Consider the following 24,908-nt stretch of genomic DNA (forward strand, 5'->3'; position numbering starts at 1 on the left):
AATAGGACCGGTCATATTTTGACGGACAGGATACACGGATCACGATGCAGCTGCAAAACGGTGCATTTTCCGATTTTTTTTTTTATTTTTTTTATTTTTTTATTTTTTATTTTTTTTCCACGGACCCATTGAGAGTCCGTGAAAAAAAACGGAAAACTACACAACGGCCACGGATGCACACAACGGTCGTGTGCATGAGGCCTTAGGGAAAGGTGTTTAGATCCTGTTTTCTAGCAAAAATTATACAGCGTCTCCTTTTGGTGAAGATGACTCTGAAACATCCCTATATGTGCCCTCTGCCTATGCCCCTGGCTCTGGCAGCTCTGTACATTTCTTTATTCCCTGTGCTTCTGTTGGCTGCTGAGCACAGGAAAGGTAATAGCATAACTGTCAGTCCTCCTAACTGCAGTCCTGTTCTCCTTTCTCTTTCCTAAGCCCAGTGCTAAGTGCCGGCAGCAAGTATACAGGGACCTAGCACTGACTGCAAGTATACTAAATGCTGGCACTCTCATTCTCCTCTTTTTGTTAGTTATTGAATGCAAGGAGGAAACATTTAATTTCTATGGAGCCATGCAAACATTCCTATTCTTTTGTGGATCTATGTGGCTATTTTCAAATAGAGCAGGTCTTATTCTTGTGCAAATTGTGGATGACAGTTGCCCTTTCTATTGATGGGAGTGAGAAAAATATGGAATGCATGAGGCAGGTATCCCTATTTTGCGGATCTCTACTCTACCTTGTGGACCATAGTCACTGCTAATAATTGCCTTTTGCTGTTTATTGCTATTTGGCTAGCATGTACTTAAATACTTAAACTGTGTTCCATCTTTCTCCACAAGGTAGCTTGGATGCTGTGACTGCAAATCAATCCACTATTGATAGCCTTCCACCACATGGGGAACGAGTCCGCAGAGCTGCAACCTCAAGGACAGAGAGAATATGGCCTGGTGGAATCATCCCTTATCTAATACAAGGCAACTTTACTGGTTTGTGTCCTGTTGTCATAATAGTTGTATTTATCACTTTATCATGTACATATATTAGTATAATTGTTTTGTGAAAACCCGGGAGAGACGCGCTGCACTCGGTGGCAGTCCTCCCAATACGGGCCTTGTTGTGATAAAAAAAAATTATCCACCATTTCCGATCTTTGGGGCACACCCTGATTTTGGGGCTACTGCCTGATGTTAGGTGGGGTGCCCTTGGTGTACATGAGTTTTGAGGTGCAAGGCAGGGTCCCTGAATTTTAGTGCACACAATGATGAGGCCAGGTGTTGCGTAGAAAGTCCACTGTACTTTACTGAGGTAGTCCAATAGATGGTTCACACAGGCACTGATCACATTAAATGCAGTCTGTACTGTTAACATATGCAATTTCCTATGCTGTATATGGGAGGCTCGTCTTTTCAGGTTGTACAATCTCTCCTTTCCTATCTCTATCTCATCTTAACAGAGGGTCCTTCTGTCCTTTTAGATAGGATGGGGAACCTGAAGCTTATTGCTTCCACCAGTATGCAGAGAAGTCTGTAACCACAAAGTAGGTGTGTTAACATTCTCTGACATGCACAGCAATCCTCCTTGTATGGCCAATGAACTTTCTGCTGCATTCAGGAACTCTTTCCCTCAAGTGCTGGCACATATGCTGTCACTCCACTTTGTAAGGAAGCTTCCCTGTTGAAGGGGTTATCTGTTATTTTTATTTTTTTTCTTATATAGTTTTATACTCTAATATCTCATTTCTAATCATTTTATTTTATAGGCCACCAAAGAGCAATATTTAAACAAGCTATGAGACACTGGGAAAGATATACCTGTGTTACATTTATAGAAAGAACTGATGAAGAAAGTTATATCGTCTTTACTTACAGAACATGTGGGTAAGTATAAGGGTTATTGTGCTCCTCACTGTTTGTAACTTTAAGCCATGATGCCTGTGAACAGTCAAATAGGAATAAAACATTATGGCAACTATACATTTTCTGATGGATATCTGTCAAATGGAATTCCATGGATACGGTCCAGTCTACATCAGGATAATGTTTTTTTTCCTGACGCATACTGCCAGCTGTATGAATTTGTGAACTGAGCAGAAATACAAAGCAAAAGATAGAGCAATAGTCAGTTTGGTAATTATAATTATTTTTACTTTTCTGCAGCAACGTACATTTTTGAAAAATTGACTCCATGCTTCTCAGAAGTTGACACTGATATTTTCTTCTATTCAGAACAAAGGAATAGTTAAATCATTAGGCCAGTTTCAGACGGGCATGTCCACCTCGGAAACCACCCTGCATGTGGAAGCGGGACTTCTGTAACATGAACTCAGAGCATTTTAACTATTTTATAATGCTGTGTATCTGTGCCCGATCTCCACTGCAATGATTTGTATTCACATAATACCATCAGTACTAAACATTACAGCGAGGTCAGGCAGAAACGCACAGCATTATGAATCATTCTAGTGCCCTGCGCTCATGTCACAGGAGCATTGTCCATAATGGGAAGTTGTGTGCGTTTCCCCACAGTGGACACGCTAGTCTAAAATAGTCCACATTGCTGAAGCTAAAGAAGCCACATATATATATATAGTGGCTTCAGGAGTTGGACCCCCCACCAATCTGATATTGATGACCTGTCCTAAGGTTACTCATTGTTCACTGCTGAATTAATATGATATTTTGCTGACATTTGTATGTACGGTAGTTAATAATATAGAATAGAAAACTAGGTCGGTTAGAAAACAAGGCATACAATGATGATGATACACAAAATGTAGAAAATTATTTATAACTGTTTAAAATTTTTTAAGCTGCTGTTCATATGTAGGTCGACGAGGAGGAGGTCCTCAGGCTATATCCATAGGAAAGAACTGTGATAAGTTTGGCATTGTGGTCCACGAACTGGGACATGTGATTGGATTTTGGCATGAACATACTCGTCCAGACAGGGATGAACATGTGACAATTGTAAGAGAAAACATACAGCAAGGTGAGTGAACATCAGAATATTCTGAGCATCCTTGTCTGTGTACTTGTCCTCCCTACAGGAAATGCAGGTTTCACATGAAATGGAAGTATCTAAGAGCAACTGTTGCTTGGCTGCCAAGTGTTGGGCCATACAACCTGACATAATTGCAGCACCAAGAACTTGAAGGGTGTGAAAATTCTCTGTAAGGCTTCATGCACACAGCAGTGTCCATATTTGATCTGCAAACAATTGATGCCTTCCGCTTGCATCCCATATTTTCCCTTTCATCCGTGACTGCATACCATGAGATAACCCGCCTCCAACCAGGTAGGGACAGGAAGAATAAATTTGACCCTCCTCCGGCTCCTCCTCAGTGTCTTCCTGTCCCTCCAGGTGGGAGATGGATCATCCTCATGGCAATTGCTATGAGCTTGTTTCTGTTTTAAGGCAGGCAGAGGTGGTGGATAGAAGAAAATGGAATGCCTTATACGCATGAGGGAAGCAGGCAGCACCCATGCCTTAGTTGGCTATTGAGGTGCTGGTGAGCCCTTCAAGATCCCTTATCCTTACCTCCCGCTCTGCATGTCGGGCGTGGAGGTCAATGTGTGACCGGATACTCAGGGAGTCCCTACGGTTGTATTGTAAGCTCACCGCGATCCGATACCTTCGGCACTCGCGATGATGCCACTGGAAGTCGGATGCGGTTCACGTGCGTTCCAGGAAGTACTTCCGGTCTGTGAAACGCACAATTGGCGCGCAAGATCATGGCAGAGGTCGCCCGCTGTTTTGAGGTCTACAGGTAAGAGTATTTTAAGGGGATCAGAGGTAGTGCAGACAAACATGTCTGAGCTAGGTACTGGTCAGGTGGAGACCTCACAGGGCCCTACTATTGTAAGTAAGTCTTTTTGGGGGGGGAATGCTGGTTATGTTGTTAATGCTAACCCCTTGTACCTCTGTCTTCCCCTCTTCCTGTATGTATGCAGAGTGATAAGGATGGGGCTCAGAAAGCGAAGTCTAGTCCAAAAACTAAAGTGTGTTATATGTTCAGTAAAATTGCCTGATACATATAGTAAAAAACTCATCAAAAAATGTACCACTAATCTACTACATCAGTTCCAAGTACTTCCCTTTGGAATCGCCTCCACCCCGATGGTGTTTACCAAAGTAATGCTAGAGGTGGTGGCTCACTTAAGAAGGCGGAACAGCCTAATCATTCCCTACTTGGACAATCTATTAATTGTAGGCGGCTAAAAACAAACACTGGAAAATAATTTGTTCATAACTTGTCAGACCCTTTATTATTCAACCTGTCTGATGCTGGAAAAAATCTAATACTTGCCCATCTCATAATTTAATCTTTTTAGAGGCCAGTCTAGATTCTACGCTTCAAGAAACATTTCTTCCAACTCAGAAGGTGATGGCGATGAGCGAAAAGGTCTCGAGATTTCAAAATCAAGCTGTATGCACAATCAGGGAGGCTATGAAGCTACTCTGTTCTTTGACTTCGTGCATCCCGGCAGTAAAATGGGCACAGTTCCACACTGATACTACAACAGTGGGATATTAGTGTGTTGGAACAGAAGTCAGGAATCGTTAGAGGGGGTAGTTCAAATTCCCCTACTAGTAAATCAGTCCCTGCAGTTGTGGAAAAATCCAGAACCTGAGAGGGGTTCCCTGGAATCCCAAACATCTGCTAGTTATGATGGGTGCAAGCCTTTGGGGATAGGAGCGCACTACTCTCATCTCTTTCCAAGGACAATGGTCTGACAGTCAGAGACCCCTCTCTTCAAATCAGAGAGTTGGCTGCTGTCTGGGAAGCAATAAAGGCATTGTCTCATTACATAAAAGGAAAGGACATTGAAGTAAGAGCAGACAACATAACAGTAGTTGCCTACCTAAATCGTCAAGGAGGAACAAGAAGCTTAGCTCTGAACAGAAAAAAAAAATTCTTGGGCGGAAGTTCACTTAAGATCCCTGTCAGCTATACACCTAAAAGGATTCCTAAACACAAAGGCGGACTTCTTAAGCAGAACTTCACTAAGATCAATAGAATAGAGCCTAGAAAAACGTTTTTTCTTCTGTTCACAGAATTATGGGGGACCCCACAAGTAGATCTATTTGCCTCGGCAGCAAACACAAATTAGAAAAGTTATGTTCCCTGAACCCCTTTGACGGGAACATAGGTGTGGACGTGCCGTCACAGAAGTGGGACTTTCAACTGGCATATGCCTCCCCCCCCCCCCTCTTCAGCTAATTCCCAGGGTACTAAAAAAGATCTGGCTAGACAGGGCCCATGTTATTTTGATAGTTCCTCTGTGGCCAAAAAAGCCATGGTTTCCCTTGCTGAAGGACCTGTCAGTTCAGAGCCCAGGATTCTTCCCTGGAAACGAGATCTGTTGTCACAGGATCCTATTTGTCATCCCAAAGTAGAAAGGTTACATCTGGCAGCATAAAACCTAAAGGGTGATATTGAGGTCTAGGGGATTATCGGATGCCATTGACACCATGATGGCCAGCAGGAAAGAGGTGACTTCCAAAATATACTCAAGTTTTGGAGGAGTTTCTGTAGTTGGTGTGTTCAAGCTACGGTCTCTTCTCAGAAATTTACTGTTCAAGCAGTTTTAGGATTCCTGCAAACAGGATTTGAGGGATTACGTCCGAATACATTAAGGGTACACATCAGTATTAAGTGCTGTTTGATATATATTTTTTTTTTATAAATTGCGGACCACCCATGGGTTATCAGTTTTTTGAAAGAGGCAGACCGGTTAAGACCATTCCTAAGATCTACGGTTTTCCCCTGGGACCTCCAATCTAGTGCTATCAGGACTGATAAATGCTCCCTTTGAACCCTTCTCAGAAGCCTCTCTGAGGTATGTCACTGAAGACCTTATTTTTGGTGGCAATTACCTGAGCGCGTAGAGTAAGCGAAATTCAAGCTCTAAAAATAGTGGAACCCTTCTATATGGTGTTTTCAGACAGGATTGTTTTCAGATTAGATAATTTATTTCTTCCTAAAGTTAAAGTTGTATCAAATTTCCACAGGCAAGAGGAAATTATTGTCCCATCATTTTTGTTAAAATCCAAAAACGGAAGGAGAAGAGAACTTCCAAGGGCTAGACATGCGTAGGGCTGTATTGCTCTATCTAGTAATCGGAAAAACTGACTAATTCGTTCAGGTTTATTTGCAATCTGCCACTGAATTTCATGCACAACTTCAGCTGTCCTGCTTGATGGAGGCCTTGGTTTCTTCATTTGCAGCAGAGCCAGTTTGATGCAATTTTCTAACAAGACTCTGAATACAACGCTTTTAGCTGATGTTTTTTTTTTTTTTTTGTTTGTTTTTTTTTTTCCCTGGTTACTTTTTGGCAAAAGTCTCTTGCGTTTCCTTAATTGATTTGCTTCACACACTGTCTTCCACAATCCTCATTTGCTGTTCCAGGGAGGACACCATCTTTCTGACACCATAGGCCACTTTTATCAAACTGAATAATAAATCAGTCTTGGTTGCTATGAGCAACTAATCAGAGCTCAGCTTTCAGTTCCTACAGGGATCTGAAAAAATGATAGTTGAGCTCTGGTTGCTAAGGACAACTAGGACGGATTTACTATTAGGCAGTTTGATTTGGAGATATTGGAGGTGGGCTACTTATTTTTTTCTTGGGCCACTCTGTACAAAATGAGAAATATGGTCCTATGCATGAAGCCTCCGGTCATTATGATCTATCAGAAATGTGTGGTACTTGCTCATTATTTTGTGGAGACCTATCAAAGTAATGTCGTCATACAGTTTTGGGCAGGGGACAGCAACTTCCCACACTGCCGCTGTTGGGGAAACTACAACTCCCAGCATGTTTCATTCACTTCTGTGGGAATTTCAAGAAAAGCCGAGCAAGAGGACACGCTGGGAGTTGTGGTTTCACAACAGCTGGAGTGCCGAAGGTTGCAGATTGCTGGGAGTTTATTCGTTTCATATGGCAGAACTATATATTTTTTTTTATTTTTTCATATAGGTCAGGAATACAACTTCCTTAAGATGGAACCAGGAGAAGTGAATTCTTTGGGAGAGACATATGATTTTGACAGTATCATGCATTATGCCCGGAACACATTCTCAAGGTTGGAATCTAAGGTTATGTCTCTTAAGTTCTTCATAGAATTTGTTATTTTTCTGATTGCCCTGTTAAAAGGCATCTGTCAGCAGATTTGTACCTATGAAACTGACTCACCTGTTGCATGTGCGCTTGACAGCTAAATTATTCTCTAGGGGCATTGGCGGTGTTGCAGTTACCCCTAGAGGCTCAGCTCTCTGCTGCACCCTCTGCATTTTGACAGGGCAAGGCATGGTGGTGTTTTCACTGCCTGGACCAGTCAAAGTGCTGAGGCCTCTAGAAGTTGTGGCAATGCCCCTGTTGCTTCTAGAGGCTCATTTGCATTTAATTGTTTCAGAAACGCAGGCATATGTGAACATGGGACCAACACAGATGCCTTCAGCTGCCAAGTGCACATGCAACAGGTCGGACAGTTTCATAGGTACAAATCTGCTAAATGGTGCCCTTTTAAGTGCCTCAGCTGTTTTTATGTATTGAATGTGTAATGTGCAATAATGTTTTAAGTGCATTTGTATTACATCTAAGGGTTTTTATTTATTTTGCACTTCACATACTGTCCTTTCCCATCCATAATATAACAGTTCAGGTTTCACTGCAGTCAGTATTGCTCTTCTCTTCCAACACCCCAGTTGTCTGCCAGCTTACTAAGGATTCAGTAAATTTGATATCTGTGATGTTGCTCTGTATCCATACAGGGAAGCTAGTTTAGCTGTCTCTATCTGCAGAACTAACATTAATGAACCTGCATGGTTCAGGAGATCAAATGGATTGCAATTCATTTTAACAATGATCATCATATACTTTTCATGTTGGTTCTGCATGTGGAGGGCCAGCTAAAGGAAATCTAGAGTGGTGAGCCCTGGTATAGGAAGATGAGTGGAAGATCTGGATTACCTGTAGTCATACACGGGTCTTTATTAGATAGAAATGGGCTTTAATTGGTCATGGTTGAAATAACAAACTTTGCATAAATCAGAAGAAAAGTGGAATATAAGAAATTTTGTAATATATCGTATTGGAGAAAAATTTCTCTCCCTCATAAACTAACATTCTTTGCTAAATCAATCTTGAGAAACAAGACAGCTGTTGGATCACTGACAGGAACAGATTTCATACTTCCAATAGAAGACGGAGGAGGAGTGCGCTACAGTGAGAAAGAAAAGGCAAAAAAAGGCTTATTTAAAGAAACAGAGATAAACTTGAAGTCTAAGGAGAAGGAAGGAAGAATGTGGCTAGAAGGAGAACTGTAATATAGCTAATCAGAGAAAATACAAAGTTTCTTACCTTCCCTTGAACGGTTTGCCTGAATTGGTCACGGTTTCAAGAAACTCTGTATTAAATCAGTGACATATCCTTCAATAAATACATACAGTACAGACCAAAAGTTTGGACACACCTTTTTTTTTTCAAAGAGTTTTCTTTATTTTCAGGACTATGAAAATTGTAGATTCACACTGAAGGAATCAAAACTACGAATTAACACATGTGAAATTATATACATAACAAAAAAAGTGTGAAACAACTGAAAATGTCATATTCTAGGTTCTACAAAGTAGCCACCTTTTTGCTTTGATTACTGCTTTGCACACTCTTGGCATTCTCTTGATGAGCTTCAAGAGGTAGTCACCTGAAATGGTCTTCCAACAGTCTTGAAGGAGTTCCCAGAGATGCTTGGCACTTGGCCCTTTTGCCTTCACTCTGCGGTCCAGCTCACCCCAAACAATCTCGATTGGGTTCAGGTCCGGTGACTGTGGAGGCCAGGTCATCTGGCGCAGCACCCCATCACTCTTCTTCATGGTCAAATAGCCCTTACACAGCCTGGAGGTGTTTGGGGTCATTGTCCTGTTGAAAAATAAATGATGGTCCAACTAAACGCAAACTAGATGGAATAGCATGCCGCTGCAAGATGCTGTGGTAGCCATGCTGGTTCAGTATGCCTTCAATTTTGAATAAATCCCCAATAGTGTCACCAGCAAAGCACCCCACACCATCACACCTCCTCCATGCTTCAAGGTGGGAACCAGGCATGTAGAGTCCATCCGTTCACCTTTTCTGCGTCGCACAAAGACACGTTGGTTGGAACCAAAGATCTCAAATTTGGACTCATCAGACCAAAGCACAGATTTCCACTGGTCTAATGTCCATTCCTTGCGTTCTTTAGCCCAAACAAGTCTCTTCTGCTTGTTGCCTGTCCTTAGCAGTGGTTTCCTAGCAGATATTCTACCATGAAGGCCTGATTCACAGTCTCCTCTTAACAGTTGTTCTAGAGATGTCTGCTGCTAGAACTCTGTGTGGCATTGACCTGGTCTCTAATCTGAGCTGCTGTTAACCTGCGATTTCTGAGGCTGGTGACTCAGATGAACTTATCCTCCGCAGCAGAGGTGACTCTTGGTCTTCCTTTCCTGCGGCGGTCGGCATGTGAGCCAGTTTCTTTGTAGCGCTTGATGGTTTTTGTGACTGTACTTGAGGACACTTTCAAAGTTTTCCCAATTTTTCGGACTGACTGACCTTCATTTCTTAAAGTAATGATGGCCACTCGTTTTCTTTACTTAGCTGCTTTTTTCTGCCATAATACAAATTCTAACAGTCTATTCAGTAGGACTATCAGCAGTGTATCCACCTGACTTCTCCACAACGCAACTGATGGTCCCAACCCCATTTATAAGGCAAAAAATCCCACTTATTAAACCTGACAGGGCACACCTGTGAAGTGACTACCTCTTGAAGCTCATCAAGAGAATGCCAAGAGTGTGCAAAGCAGTAATCAAAGCAAAAGGTGGCTACTTTGAAGAACCTAGAATATGACATATTTTCAGTTGTTTCACACTTTTTTGTTATGTATATAATTCCACATGTTAATTCATAGTTTTGATGCCTTCAGTGTGAATCTACAATTTTCATAGTCATGAAAATAAAGAAAACTCTTTGAGAAGGTGTGTCCAAACTTTTGGTCTGTACTGTAGGTAAATATGGAAGAATGCCTATTTTTGTGACTCCGAATCTTGACGTTTCAGTCAATTCAGACCTTGATCACATAAGTCACTAATAAAAAAACGGAACAGAAATTCGTTAGTTAGGAGCAAAAGGTTATATTATATAAGGCAGGCACATGGCTATACAGAATGGAAACCGATATGTAAAAGGTATTGGAAAATATAGGTCAACGCCTATATAGATGTGGCAATTAGAGTTAGAGCCATATGGCTCTTTACTTGCATGTTAACCCTGAGTGTGTGGTGGTATCTCTTACTATTGTTTTATCTGGATTATATCCACTCCACTAGAGCACCTCACAGACTGGACAGAGTGCAACCCAACCAATTTCCCTTTTAAATCAGTGTCTGGTAAAGATATTGTCACAATGTGCCCTAACCTTGTTGCAGAGTTTAGAAAAATGTTCTGTATCCATCTCAACCCATGTTTTAATACTTGTCTGGACCAGAGAATATACAGTACTTGTAAATTGGGGCACACATTTAGTTTTTTTTTAAATGCAGCTTTGGAAGTCAAAATCAGGTGTGAATCATGAAGATACGACTCCTTGTGGACTTTAGCATTTTTTTGGGGTTTCTTTGTCGAAATGCATTTTATCAATGCAGGGAATATATTCTAGAAGATATGGAGATCCTTTTGTATGGCAGAGCGAAGGCCAAAATTTACCCCAAATGAAACATACAAGACAAGTAGTCCAGAATTCCCCCTTTTGCCTTGGTTAAATGGAGGATATGCTTCCTAGGCTATGGAAACACAGCTGTGTAGCGTGTAAGTGTAAACTAACATAGATTTGCCTCATGCTGGGGTCAATTGTTAAATGACCACAAATATAGAAGCGGAAACTGTAAACTGATCCCAAGGGGCAGCTGTAGGCAGGTTGAATGTATTTAGAAAATGAATGCAGAAGCACAAAATCCGCTATCCGTCTATCAATTGCAACAAACTAACTTAAGTTGACATAAGGCTTCTATCTGGTGACTTTTTTTATGAAGAATTCCTCCCAAAGCCCCATAATAAATTCTTAATCTCAGATGTTCTTATGACCTTTTTAAAAGAAGTTTGTTCATTATGGTTGTTGGCATTGCATTACTGTTACACAAGTACATATTGTAAACTATAGCTGTCCTGGTGCCACTGGTAAATGTGATATGTGACCACCTGGTAGTGTACTTAAGGAATATTTACAAGCTTTATGGTGTAAGAAAAAATAACATAATTCATCCTACTCGTTTTCCTGGAGTAATGACCTGTAAACTATAGACATACAAAGGCCTCTTGTTAGATATATAAGCTAATGGCACAGTTGCTTCGTAGTCATTTCTGTCTGGTTTATTTCATGCTTGTGGCTCAGTCACAATTTTTTATTTTTTTTCTGTATATACAAGCATTTTGTCAGTAAACCGTGAATCCACCAAAAATGATTTGTACATGAATTCAAGACATTTATCTATTACCAGGGGCGTAACTACCATAGCGGCAGACTGTGACTGCTATGGGGCCCAGGGCAATAGGGGGCCCAGTTGGTATAATCTCCTCTTCTACTGAGGGTGAAAACTTGGTCAGGACTCTACCCTCTAAAGAAACAACTTTTAGCAAATGAGGCAGTGGAAAAAATGGCCCAAGGGTCACCGAAAGAGGTTTAGGAGGAAACCTTTGTCCTGTGTGGGGGCCTGGTTTGATCCTTGCTATGGGGTCCTTACTACTTTATGTACGCCACGGTCCATCAATGCAGCAAAAGGGGTTCTCCAGGCTACTATATTGATGACCTAACTTCAGAATAGTTTGTCAGATCGGTGGGGGTCTGTCATCCAGTACCACCACAGATCAGGAAACCCAGGAGGCTCCATACACTGTGTAGTTTCCAGAGCATGCTTACTGAAGCTCCGCTTTCATTCACTTAAATGGAGGATTAGCTGCTGTATGCCGTTGTCTGCCTCCAGTACTGTACACAGTATAGTTTCTAGCAATGCAGCAACCCGAAACAGCTGATCAGTGATGGTGCTGGTGTTGGACCCTCATCAATCTGATGGGTGAGGGATCAGCAACCTCCGGCACTCCAGGTGTTCTACAACTCCCTGAGTGTTCCATTCACTTCTATGGGAGTTGGCCGAACATGTTTGCATGCTGGGAGTTATAGTTTCTTTAATTTAAGCTGCTTTTAGCCTGGGCTGGTCTTTTTTGCCTTGCTGGTAGCTGCAAGGTGCCCATATACATTATCTGAACATTGGCTGAACTGATTGATTTCGCCGGGACCAGCCAACCATCTTATGTGTATGGGGGATGTCTTGATTCTTCACCCATGGAAATTGTATGGGGGTACCACTGAACCAACTAATCAAATATTGTAAAAGTACAATTGCAGCCACTCCAAAAAGTTACCTCTTAAACATGTCAGTGCCTTTGTAGTACTTTGAGTATTACTATTAAGGATACTTGTGTACAAAATTTCTAACTTTTGCTTAAAGCTTCCATGATAATCCTTTTCCAACCGAGAAGCGATGAGTTCTCAGTACTGCAAGCAAAGGCACTTTCAAGATAATGGAAATAATTTCCATATCTAACTGGTTTGGAGCTAGCTGGAAATGAAGCATTAGGGAAAGCTGGTAGTTAAAGAGGGTGAAATTGAATGCTTTGAGGGGGGGAAAAAAGATCCAGTTCCAAAATCCCAATGGAAAATAACAGCGTTCTCTCAGCTGGATATCTTATAAACATTGCGTTATGTAGAAAGACATTCTCTTCTGCTCCTTTTATGATCTTGTAGAGTCTCTGCACTTTTTTGATTTTATTTTTAATAAATTAGCAAAACTCTCTAATCTTTCTAATCTCCAAGGAGATGGGGGTTCCAAAAGTTCAATTCCTGGTAAATGGGTTTTTAGTTGAACAAAGAGTTTACCTAGCGTTGCAAGTCCAGTTTTCGTTACGTACGTCTTTAGGAATTAGCAATTCATCAGCCGTCAATTGAACAGCTTCTAAGAATGAAAGATATTAATCTTCCTATAACTTGAAAAGAGCCTTTGGAGATAAAAGAATCATCTCCAGGAATGACAAGTATGTCAGACTTGACCATGAATGAGCCATTGTATGCAGGTAGACGCTATTTGAAGGAATAGGATAAAAATGCAGTCAATTTTGTAGGTACTCCGAGCTGCCACTGATGCAGTAAGTGATTTAACGTGATAATTCTATATCCGTTTGTAAATTTCCCCCTTTAAAGAGGTTCTATCACCTCTCCAGACATGTTTTTAGTAAATGCTTTGCATTTCTTATTGTATAACAATTCAAGAGCTTTTAATTTTTTTTTTCTGCATTGTTCTTCCTGAATGTTTATGAAGAAATTAACTAATGCATGTTAAAATGCTCAGTTTTAAATGGGGTTTCTCGCTTAACAGTCTGGTGGTCATCTGATTGGTTAATGTCAGAGTTTGTAGGGATCACCACACGCCCCCCACCGCCACCTAGAAACACCCAGTTGTTGAAGAGAGGGAGAGATTAGAGGTAATTTATCAGAGACCAGTGTCTTACACCGATCTTTGATTTCTCCTGAACTGTTTGAGGATTCGCTTTATGATGAGGCTCAGGCCTAGTCATAGATTAGGCACATCCTCTGCTAAAATCACAGAAAAAAAGACCAAACATCTTACACGATGTGATAGCAGAGTATGCGGATGTACATGGCTACACTTATAAAAGAAAATTCACATAAAATAATGCACTAGATGCAAACATAGTATATGGACCAAGCCCTCATTCTGATAAAAGGGCTCATTCACACGAACGTAAGGGGGCCCGTGCTGTGGACCGCATACGGCGGTTCCGCAATACACGGGTCACCAGCCGTGTGCAAATCTGGAGAAGCGGTGCGGAAGCGCGGATCGTAACCCCACGGAAGCACTACGGAGTGCTTCTGTGGTTTTTCGAACTGTGCCTCTGCACCGCAAAAAAGTAGTGCATGCACTACTTTTTTTGTGGTGCAGACCATCTGATGCGGATTGCGGGCCCCATTCAAGTGAATGGGTCCGCAATCCGCATGCGGCTGCCCCACGGTCGCAATTTGCAGTCCGCAGCATTGGCACAGAGCCTTTACGTTTGTGGGCAAAAACACCAAATTTTAGACTCTCAGCCAATATATTATATTTCAAAACCCATCTGTGCCCACCTACCCTTGCCAAGTTGGTCTCAGTCAGGCAGGTCCTACTCTAAACCTCTGCTGGTCGGTGTGTCTATATTGAAGACTCCTGACTGGAGTAGATTTCAGTCATTTACACCAGCATTGAGTGCCACTTAGTAATGCCACGTACGCCCAAGTTTAGGTACTCGGGTATTTAAAAAGTTGCAAGACAGGGCTGTGACTTTTTTTTTTTTTTTTTTTGGGGGCCAAAAATTGTAATAGGGAGACATTAATACATTTTACCTTTTTTGTATTTAAAAGTTTTGAATGAATTTTTATTTTATTTTGAAATGGTTATCTCACAGCACACGCGCTATTCGTGCTATGTGACTGCTTGCTGGAGGCTTTGTAGAACCTATGCTTGTGTAAATGGCAACACCTTATATTGTAACACTTTTGTAGTTGTCAGTGGAATGCATGTCTATATGGTGTCCTATTGAGTTTTAGGAGTTTATTTCAGTGTGCTTTGCTCAGGTGATTAAAGGGGTTGTATCATTTAATGTCATTAAGGCGAGATGAGACTATGCCCTGGCCCCAGGTGGCCGGGAAAGAGCTGAGCAGGCCAGCACTCCCCTCTTTCCGTAGCTGCCATTGCAGTGCACGGGAGCTACAGAAACGGCCTAGCGCAGTAAGCTGTGCTGTTTACAGGTTAGCATCAGGCCGCTCAACTGTTTTCTGTCCATCTGGTGGTCGGGGACTAGTCTTTTCTTAGGCCTTTTTCACACGAGCGTGAAGAATTGGCTCTGGATGAGTTCAGGGTGCGGTCAGTGAAACTCTTACCTTTTTGCAAGCAAGTTCAGTCAGTTTTCTCTGCGATTGCGTTCAGTTTCCACGCAGGTGCAATGCGTTTTGATGCTTTTTTTATGCGCGTGTTAACCGCTTGCCGCCACGCTAACGCCGAAAGGCGTCATCGCGGCGGCTCTCCCAGGTCACACTAACGCCAATAGGCGTCATCTCGCGTGAGCAGAGATTTCCTGTGAACGCACGCAGGCGTGCGCGTTCACAGGAACGGAAGGTAAGCGAGTGGATCTCCAGCCTGCCAGCGGCGATCGCTCGCTGGCAGGCTGGAGATGTGATTTTTTTTAACCCCTAACAGGTATATTAGACGCTGTTTTGATAACAGCGTCTAATATACCTGCTACCTGGTCCTCTGGTGGTCCCTTTTGTTAGGATCGACCACCAGAGGACTCAGGTAGCTCACTAAAGTAGCACCAAACACCACTACACTACACTACACCCCCCCTGTCACTTATTAACCCTTTATAAACCACTGATCAGCCCATATAGACTCCCTAATCACCCCCCCCTGTCATTGATCACCCCCCTGTCATTGATCACCCCCCTGTCAGGCTCCATTCAGAGGTCCGTATGATTTTTACGGATCCACGGATACATGGATCGGATCCGCAAAACGCATACGGACGTCTGAATGGAGCCTTACAGGGGGGTGATCAATGACAAGGGGGTGATCACGCATATAGACTTCCTGATCACTTCCCTGTCATTGATCACCCCCCTGTAATGCTCCATTCAGACGTCCGTATGATTTTTACGGATCCACTGATACATGGATCGGATCCGCAAAACACATGCGGACGTCTGAATGGAGCCTTACAGGGGGTGATGAATGACAGAGGGGTGATCACCCATATAGACTTCCTGATCACCCCCTGTCATTGATCACCTCCCTGTCATTGATCACCCCCCTGTAAGGCTCCATTCAGACGTCCGTATGATTTTTACGGATCCACGGATACATGGATCGGATCCGCAAAACACATACGGACGTCTGAATGGAGCCTTACAGGGGGGTGATCAGTGACGGGGGGGGTGATCACCCCATATAGACTCCCTGATCACCTCAGTCATTGATCACCCCCCTGTAAGGCTCCATTCAGACGTCCGCATGTGTTTTGCGGATCCGATCCATGTATCCGTGGATCCGTAAAAAATCATACGGACGTCTGAATGGAGCCTTACAGGGGGGTGATCAATGACGGAGGTGATCAGGGAGTCTATATGGGTGATCACCCCTCTGTCATTGATCACCCCCCTGGAAGGCTCCATTCAGACGTCCGCATGTGTTTTGCGGATCCGATCCATGTATCCGTGGATCCGTAAAAAATCATACGGACGTCTGAATGGAGCCTTACAGGGGGGTGATCAGGGAGTCTATTTGGGTGATCACCCCTCTGTCATTGATCACCCCCTTGTAAGGCTCCATCCAGACGTCCGCATGTGTTTTGCGGATCCGATCCATGTATCAGTGGATCCGTAAAAATCATACGGACGTCTGAATGGAGCCTTACAGGGGGGTGATCACCCCATATAGATTCCCTGATCACCCCCCTGTCATTGATCACCCCCTGTAAGGCTCCATTTAGACATTTTTTTGGGCACAAGTTAGCGGACATTTTTTGTTTGTTTTGGTTTTTTCTTACAAAGTCTCATATTTCCACTAACTTGTGTCAAAAAATAAAATCTCACATGAACTCACCATACCCCTCACGGAATCCAAATGCGTAAATTTTTTTAGACTTATATTCCAGACTTCTTCTGACGCTTTAGGGCCCCTAAAATGCCAGGGCAGTATAAGTACCCCACATGTGACCCCATTCCGGAACGAAGACACCCCAAGGTATTCCGTGAGGGGCATATTTAGTCCATGAAAGATTGAAATTTTTGTCCAAAGTTAGCGGAAAGGGAGACTTTGTGACAAAATACAAAAAAAATCAATTTCCGCTAACTTGTGCCAAAAAAATAAAAATTCTAGGAACTCGCCATGCCCCTCACGGAATACCTTAGGGTGTCTTCTTTCCAAAATGGGGTCACATGTGGGGTATTTATACTGCCCTGGCATGTTAGGGGCCCGAAAGCGTGAGAAGTCTGGGATCCAAATGTCTAAAAATGCCCTCCTAAAAGGAATTTGGGCCGCTTTGCGCATCTAGGCTGCAAAAAAGTGTCACACATGTGGTATCGCCGTACTCAGGAGAAGTTAGGGAATGTGTTTTGGGGTGTCATTTTACATATACCCATGCTGGGTGAGAAAAATATCTTGGTCAGATGCCAAGTTTGTATAAAAAAATGGGAAAAGTTGTCTTTTGCCAAGATATTTCTCTCACCCAGCATGGGTATATGTAAAATGACACCCCAAAACACATTCCCCAACTTCTCCTGAGTACAGCGATACCACATGTGTGACACTTTTTTGCAGCCTAGGTGGGCAAAGGGGCACATATTCCAAAGTGCACCTTTCGGATTTCACAGGTCCTTTTTTACACATTTTGATTTCAAACAAATTACCACACATTAGGGCCCCTAGAATGCCAGGGCAGTATAACTACCCCACAAGTGACCCCATTTTGGAAAGAAGACACCCCAAGGTATTCCGTGAGGGGCATGGCGAGTTCCTAGAATTTTTTATTTTTTGTCACAAGTTAGCGGAAAATGATGATTTTTTATTTTATTTTTTTCTTTACAAAGTCTCATATTCCACTAACTTGTGACAAAAAATAAAAAATTCCAGGAACTCGCCATGCCCCTCACGGAATACCTTGGGGTGTCTTCTTTCCAAAATGGGGTCACTTGTGGGGTAGTTATACTGCCCTGGCAATTTAGGGGCCCTAATGTGTGCGAAGTAGTTTGAAATCAAAATCTGTAAAAAATGGCCGGTGAAATCCTAAAGGTGCTCTTTGGAATGTGGGCCCCTTTGCCCACCTAGGCTGCAAAAAAGTGTCACACATCTGGTATCGACGTACTCAGGAGAAGTTGGGCAATGTGTTTTGGGGTGTCATTTTACATATACCCATGCTGGGTGATATAAATATCTTGGTCAAATGCCAACTGTGTATAAAAAAATGGGAAAAGTTGTCTTTTGCCAAGATATTTCTCTCACCCAGCATGGGTATATGTAAAATGACACCCCAAAACACATTCCCCAACTTCTCCTGAGTACGGCGATACCACATGTGTGACACTTTTTTGCAGCCAAGGTGGGCAAAGGGGCACATATTCCAAAGTGCACCTTTCGGATTTCACAGGCCATTTTTTACACATTTTGATTTCAAACTACTAACCACACATTAGGGCCCCTAGAATGCCAGGGCAGTATAACTACCCCACAAGTGACCCCATTTTGGAAAGAAGACACCCCAAGGTATTTCGTGATAGGCATAGTGAGTTCATGGAAGTTTTTATTTTTTGTCACAAGTTAGTGGAATATGAGACTTTGTAAGAAAAAAATAAAAATAAAAAATAAATCATGATTTTCCGCTAACTTGTGACAAAAAATTAAAAGTTCTATGAACTCACTATGCCCATCAGCGAATACCTTAGGGTGTCTACTTTCCGAAATGGGGTCATTTGTGGGGTGTTTGTACTGTCTGGGCATTGTAGAACCTCAGGAAACATGACAGGTGCTCAGAAAGTCAGAGCTGCTTCAAAAAGCGGAAATTCACATTTTTGTACCATAGTTTGTAAACGCTATAACTTTTACCCAAACCATCTTTTTTTTACCCAAACATTTTTTTTAAATCAAAGACATGTAGAACAATAAATTTAGCGAAAAATTTATATATGGATGTCGTTTTTTTTGCAAAATTTTACAACTGAAAGTGAAAAATGTCATTTTTTTGCAAAAAAATCGTTAAATTTCGATTAATAACCAAAAAAGTAAAAATGTCAGCAGCAATGAAATACCACCAACTGAAAGCTCTATTAGTGAGAAGAAAAGGAGGTAAAATTAATTTGGGTGGTAAGTTGCATGACCGAGCAATAAACCGCTAAAGTTGTGGAGTGCCGATTTGTAAAAAAGGGCCTGGTCACTAGGGGGGTATAAACCTGTGGTCCTTAAGTGGTTAAAAAACCTGTTTGTTTATAAACATCTCTTGCAACCATCAGTGAAAAACACGTTGCATCCGCATGTGCTTCCGGATACAATGCATTTTTCACTGAAGCCCAATTCACTGCATGAAAAACGCAGAATAAGGCTACATGCACACGACCGTGGTGTGTTTTGCGGGTTATTTTTTTCTTCTTCGGGGCAACGGATGCGGACAGCACGCGGAGTGCTGTCCGCATCTTTTGCGGCCCCATTGAAGAGAATGGGTCCACATCTGAGCCGCAAAAACTGCGGCTCGGATGCGGTCCAAAACAATGGCCGTGTGAATAAGGCATAAAGAACATTCTGCGTTTTTCACGCAACGCAGAACTGATGCGTGGAAAAAAAAAAAAAAAACGCTCATGTACACAAACCCATTGAAATGAATGGGTCAGGATTCAGTGCGGGTGCTATGCATTCACGTCACGCAATGCACCTGCGTGGAAAATTTGCTCGTGTGAAAGGGGCCTTATAGTTAGTAAGGTTAATAAAAGACAGAAGTCCATCAAGTTCAACCAGGGGATGGGTGGGTATGTGCGTTTTAGAAAAGGGGAGGGATTGTGATAACACCTTTTTTTAAGTGCAAATAATTTTTATTGCTCCAGTATATCTGAAATACAAATATGGCAACTTTTCAAATAGTACAATTTTTTAATTTTTATTCGAGACTATTTGTGTCTTTTTATGTGAGCTCTTTGGTATAGACTGCAAACAAGCCCTGTAGGTAGTCTGATCCTGTAGTTGTCATTTCTTCTATCTGATCTGTTTTCTTGCTGACCTAGGGGTTGTTTGTAGTCTTTTACCATGGAGACTCTGGAAACTTCTCATCAAGGGTATTTGCAACAGTGCTTCATTTCTATTATGCATGCATTGGTTGCAAAGGTGCACATAGTCGTTAAAGTGGTTATCCCATGGATTAAAAAAATATCTGGAGCAATGCACACCATGGTTTTCACCGTTGCTCCAACTCTCTGCAATCTTATTCACCTTTCTCGTTGCTTTACTTTCTGTGGCTGGGTAGCAGCTCCTTACACTGTGACCATCAAGCACCTGCATCTCCCAGGAGTGCCTTGTAGTCACCTTGCTCACCACTTCCTCCCCTGGATAGGAAATAGTCCCTCACACTCGGCCCCAGTGAATCCACAAATAGCAATATGGAATGCAATGCTCCCTCCTTTCAAATTCAGTCTCCGCTGTCCAGTCGGTGGAGCAATAGTTCTGTCCTCCTTGCACTAAAGGAATCATTTTAGGTATTTCGAAATAGTTGATTGCATTTGCAAGGGAGACACAGACAGTGACAGACTCCCTTTAAGGCCTCATGCACACAAACGAAATCCAAAAAAAGAATCCATACGGACGTCATCCGTATTTTTTGCGGATCCCTTTTTTGCGGACAGCAAAATACTGTTGTGTGCAATAAGCCTAAGTGTCCTGGACTGGAATAAGAAATATTAAAAAAAATACTTCAACAATATAAACGTTTATTCAGAAAATATTCTGCAACATATTTCTTTCTGTCAATAGGGGTTTATACTTTGACACAATTCGTCCTCGACAACCTCTCAGCCAGATTCAGAATATTGGACAGCGCATGCGGCTCAGCCGGGGAGATATAGCACAGGCAAAGAAGTTATATAAGTGCCCAGGTAATGTCTGATTTTTGTTTTTTAATTTGTAACTTTGGAATAATCTAAACTATAATCTAAATAACTGACAATGGTGCTGAACTTGTAGTGTGTGAGTAGTCTCATTCTTTTTGTAGATCTGGCAATATACTGTAATATTTATAATTATATCTACGAGCACAAGCTATAGACTTCAATTAGACGTTGTCACTCTCCATTCTTTACAGGAACAGTTCTTTAATGCAATATTTTATTTTAATTTTTTAAGCATGTGGGGAAACTTTAATGGAGTCAAGTGGCAATTTCTCTGCTCCTGGTTATCCAAGTGGTTACCCATCTTACACCCATTGCATATGGAGAATATCTGTAACACCTGGAGAAAAGGTACTTTTTAAAGTAATAACCGTAAAGCCTAAAGCGACAGCTAAAGCCTTTCTATCTCCAACAGCATGGCAGGAGACAACTCAGAGGAGGTTTTGGTAAGAGGGACATCTTCTCAGCAACACCAAGGATTGGACCCTGAACCTTCTACCCTAGGGTCCCCGCCAGTTTGGACTAGGTCACAATTTAGTCCATGTACAGTACAAGTATTCTGAAAGCAGAGAAACAAATGGGGGGAGGTTTAAGAAGACCAGCACTTTCTGCGTTGGTTGTGATATCCCTTGCGCTGCTGGAGGATGCACCTAATTTATTACCAGGTGCAGGCCTCATCCTAAATTGGGTGCATCCTTCGGCAGCCCGTGCACCTAAATAGTAAAATCTTCCGTAGATTTCTGGCTTTGACCTAAAACTGGTGTAAACGATGATAAGTTGTCTCTGGTGTTGGCAGCGAAAACAGAGGCGCATTCAACCGCTTGTGACTTTTTAAAGCTACTATAATTTTAGACTGTCACACATATTCGTCCTGTTAGGGGACTGAAAAGTAATAACTAGAGCAACCATTGCTCCCCTTCCTACACCCTTAATCTGACTGATTTGGGATATGCTGTACATATGGTGCTTTGGTTAAAGGGGTTGTCCGGCCTTTTACTTTTGATGACCTATCCTGAGGATAGCATAAACAAAGTAGTAGAGCAGCACAAACGGACCTCTTGACCAAAACCGGAATGCAACAGTCGCGATGGGACCGCAGATCCACAGCAGTCCAAGGAACAGCAATAAATAGCAGAAATCACAGCAGCATATCCGGTGCATCTTGTTTATTGGAAGCCATGAAGTGCACACACAAACAAAGGCTACTGCGTAGCCGAAACGTCGTACTTTATCAAGTATACAAATAGTAGTAAAAACTGGCAAACATAAATACATCTATGTGACCTCTCCTCTACATGTTGGAGCCAATCACTAAAAGGCACAGCCCAATCACAACATGTGTATAATTAAAAACGGCCTCTAGATCAATCCGGCCATCTGTGACCCGTTATACTAGCAATGTGTACCTGATCAATGTTGTGTCATCCGACATCACCCCCCATGCTCGCTCTCACCAAGTTGGTGTCCGACCGCTTGCAATGCGCATGTCGATGACGTCACCGTGCCGCCATCCAACGTGACACCACGGGTCACGTGTGTCATGCGTCATCAGGTCACCTGATGATCACATGACGGGCGCAAGGTCCTTTACACCTAATGCAGCTCCTGCAGTATGGAAATTATTAGCGGACATCCCCACTGACCCTAGATATATCAATGGGGACAACACCATATAAAAACAATGTTTATACTGAGTCAGACATAAATACCTGAACTATTCTACCTATCTACACTGTTCACGTTAAATTCAATATTAAGTCCCTGGGGTTGTAAAGATTGTAATGTAAAGATCCATTTGAGCTCTTTTTTGGGGGGGGGGGGGGACCGTCAACAGAGTCAATGACCCGAATGTTAAGAAAAAAGGGGCTTAAATGGATCTTTACATAGGTCATCAAGTTCAGATCGACGTAATCGGAGACGAGATTAGAGAGAGCAGCACTGGACGGGAAGAGAGAAGGCACATGCGCGCTGCACGCGTAGTCTCCTCTCCTCATACAGCTGATCAGCAGGGGTGCTTGCAGTCGGACCCCCGCCGATCTGATATCGATGACCTATCCTGAGGATAGGTTATCAATATCAAAAGCCCCGAAAACCCCTTTAATTCCCTCTGTCTGTTAGTTGTTTACTTGTGTGTTAAAGAGCTATGGAGAGAATTATCAAACTGATGTAAAGGAAAGCTGGCTTAGTTGCCCATAGCAACCAATCAAATTTCAACTTTCATTTTTCACAGCTGCTTTGGAAAATGAAAAATCTGGTTGCTATGGGCAACATGGCTAGTTTTCCTTTTACGCCAGTTTAATGAATCTCCCTTAATGTTTTATTTCTTATTGGTGTTCATTATATGTTGTTCTAGATAGTCCTGAATTTCACAGAAATGGACCTCTTTAAAAGTCGACTATGCTGGTATGACTATATTGAAATAAGAGATGGATATTGGAGGAAGGCGCCCTTATTAGGTAGGTTGCTTGTCTAGACATACCTCTACGTTGTATAGCGATTTTATTTATTTTTGTGTGTGCCATGCTGCTTCCAAGAAAGCTCTATGTACTTTTTAGGCCACTTTCACCCAGTAATTCATGGACATGTGCTAGTCGTGGTCTCCACGGACAGAACATGTATCCATTGACATTATTGTGTGGCTTTTACACCACAGAAACATGCCCTGTTTGTGTCCATGATTACGGATTCCTCACGCAAATTATAGTCTATGGGTCCATGAAAATCATCCATGGTTTTTGGTCCATAGTTTTCTCTCATCTTGGCTTGGATATGCTCTGGAAATTAATTTTCAGCCTAGCAGTGTACTGGAATATACGGATGATACCCTGAGAGCAAAAAACAGCGACACCGATTATTTACATATGGACCTCTGACATCTTATCACTGTCATCACGGACATGGAGTGTGAAAGAGACCTAGGGGCTCATTCAGACGGCTGTGTGTGTTTTTTGTGGTTCGCAAATTGCAGATCCACAAAACACAGATACCGGGCCGTGCCTTCCGCATTTTGTGGAACGCACATGGCTGGCACTATGATAGTAAATGCCTATTCTGGTCCGCAACTGTGGACAAGAATTGGACAAACTCTATCTTTTTTGCGGGGCCGTGGAACGGAACTACGGATGCGGACCGCACACATTGTGCCGTCTGTATCTTTTGCGGACCCGTTGAAATAAATGCAAATTTGGTTGTGTGAATGAGCCCCTTAGCCTGACATACTGTATTTTATAAAGTAATACACAGCGTACACCACAGATACATCAACATTCACCTCATCAGTCAGTAATAATTGAAATACAATTCTTTTAGCTTTAAAAGTGGGGGAAAAAAATCATATAATATTTCTTATAAAAATAAAGGTAGGACATTAGAATAAAAATAAATGTGCGATCAGTATTGAGTATTTGCAACAAGATTGAAGCATTTTTCTATTCTTGTAACTGGTTTTACGTGATATTGTTTTGACTTTTGCGGTACGTTCACACACGACAGGAAAAAACGTATGGAATTTGTAGCGAAATCCACGGCAAAATCTGCATCCAAAGGGTGAAATCCATTGTGAAAATCCACATGTGGCAGGTTCAGTTTCCATACTGATTAGGCCTCATGCACACGGCTGTTAATTGCTCCGCATCCGAGCCGCCGTTTTGGCGGCTCTGATACGAACCCATCCACTTCTATGGGGCCGCAAAAGATGCGGACAGCACTTCGTGTGCTGTCCGCATCCGTTGCTCCGTTCCGTGGCCCCGCAAAAAAAAAAAAAAAGTCCTACTCTTGTCCGCACTTTGCGGACAAGAATAGGCAGTTATATGTAAAGGCTGTCCGTGCCGTTCCACAAAGTGCGGAACGCCATCCGTGTTTTGCGGATCCGTGATTTGCGGACCACAAAACTCACCACGGTCATGTGCATACGGCCTTACTCAGTATGCGGATTATGTGTGTCAAATGTTTAACCGGCTGAGGATTTTCCATCCACCTATACAGTATATCAGGGATGGCCAACCTGAGGCTCTCCAGATGTTACAAAACTACAACTCCCAGCATGCCCAGACTGCCAACAGCTATCAGCCTACAGCAGGGCATGGTGGGAATTGTAGTTTTACAACAGCTGGAGAGCCGCAGGTTGGCCA

The 24,908-nt window shown here is 42.4% G+C and overlaps 1 protein-coding gene across 1 annotated transcript in view; it reads left to right on the forward strand.

The window, feature by feature from the left end:
* LOC122942141 (tolloid-like protein 2) overlaps window positions 1-24,908 on the forward strand; it is a 58,315-nt gene that overhangs the window by 14,477 nt on the left and 18,930 nt on the right. Inside the window, exons 3-9 of the mRNA XM_044299638.1 lie at window positions 840-986; window positions 1,760-1,877; window positions 2,810-2,988; window positions 6,981-7,086; window positions 20,645-20,766; window positions 21,014-21,129; window positions 23,132-23,234. Of these exons, the coding sequence (XP_044155573.1) occupies window positions 840-986; window positions 1,760-1,877; window positions 2,810-2,988; window positions 6,981-7,086; window positions 20,645-20,766; window positions 21,014-21,129; window positions 23,132-23,234 (891 nt within the window). The remainder of the gene's footprint in view (window positions 1-839; window positions 987-1,759; window positions 1,878-2,809; window positions 2,989-6,980; window positions 7,087-20,644; window positions 20,767-21,013; window positions 21,130-23,131; window positions 23,235-24,908) is intronic.

This window comes from Bufo gargarizans, chromosome 6 (assembly GCF_014858855.1).
Source record: "Bufo gargarizans isolate SCDJY-AF-19 chromosome 6, ASM1485885v1, whole genome shotgun sequence".
Lineage (NCBI taxonomy): Eukaryota > Metazoa > Chordata > Amphibia > Anura > Bufonidae > Bufo > Bufo gargarizans.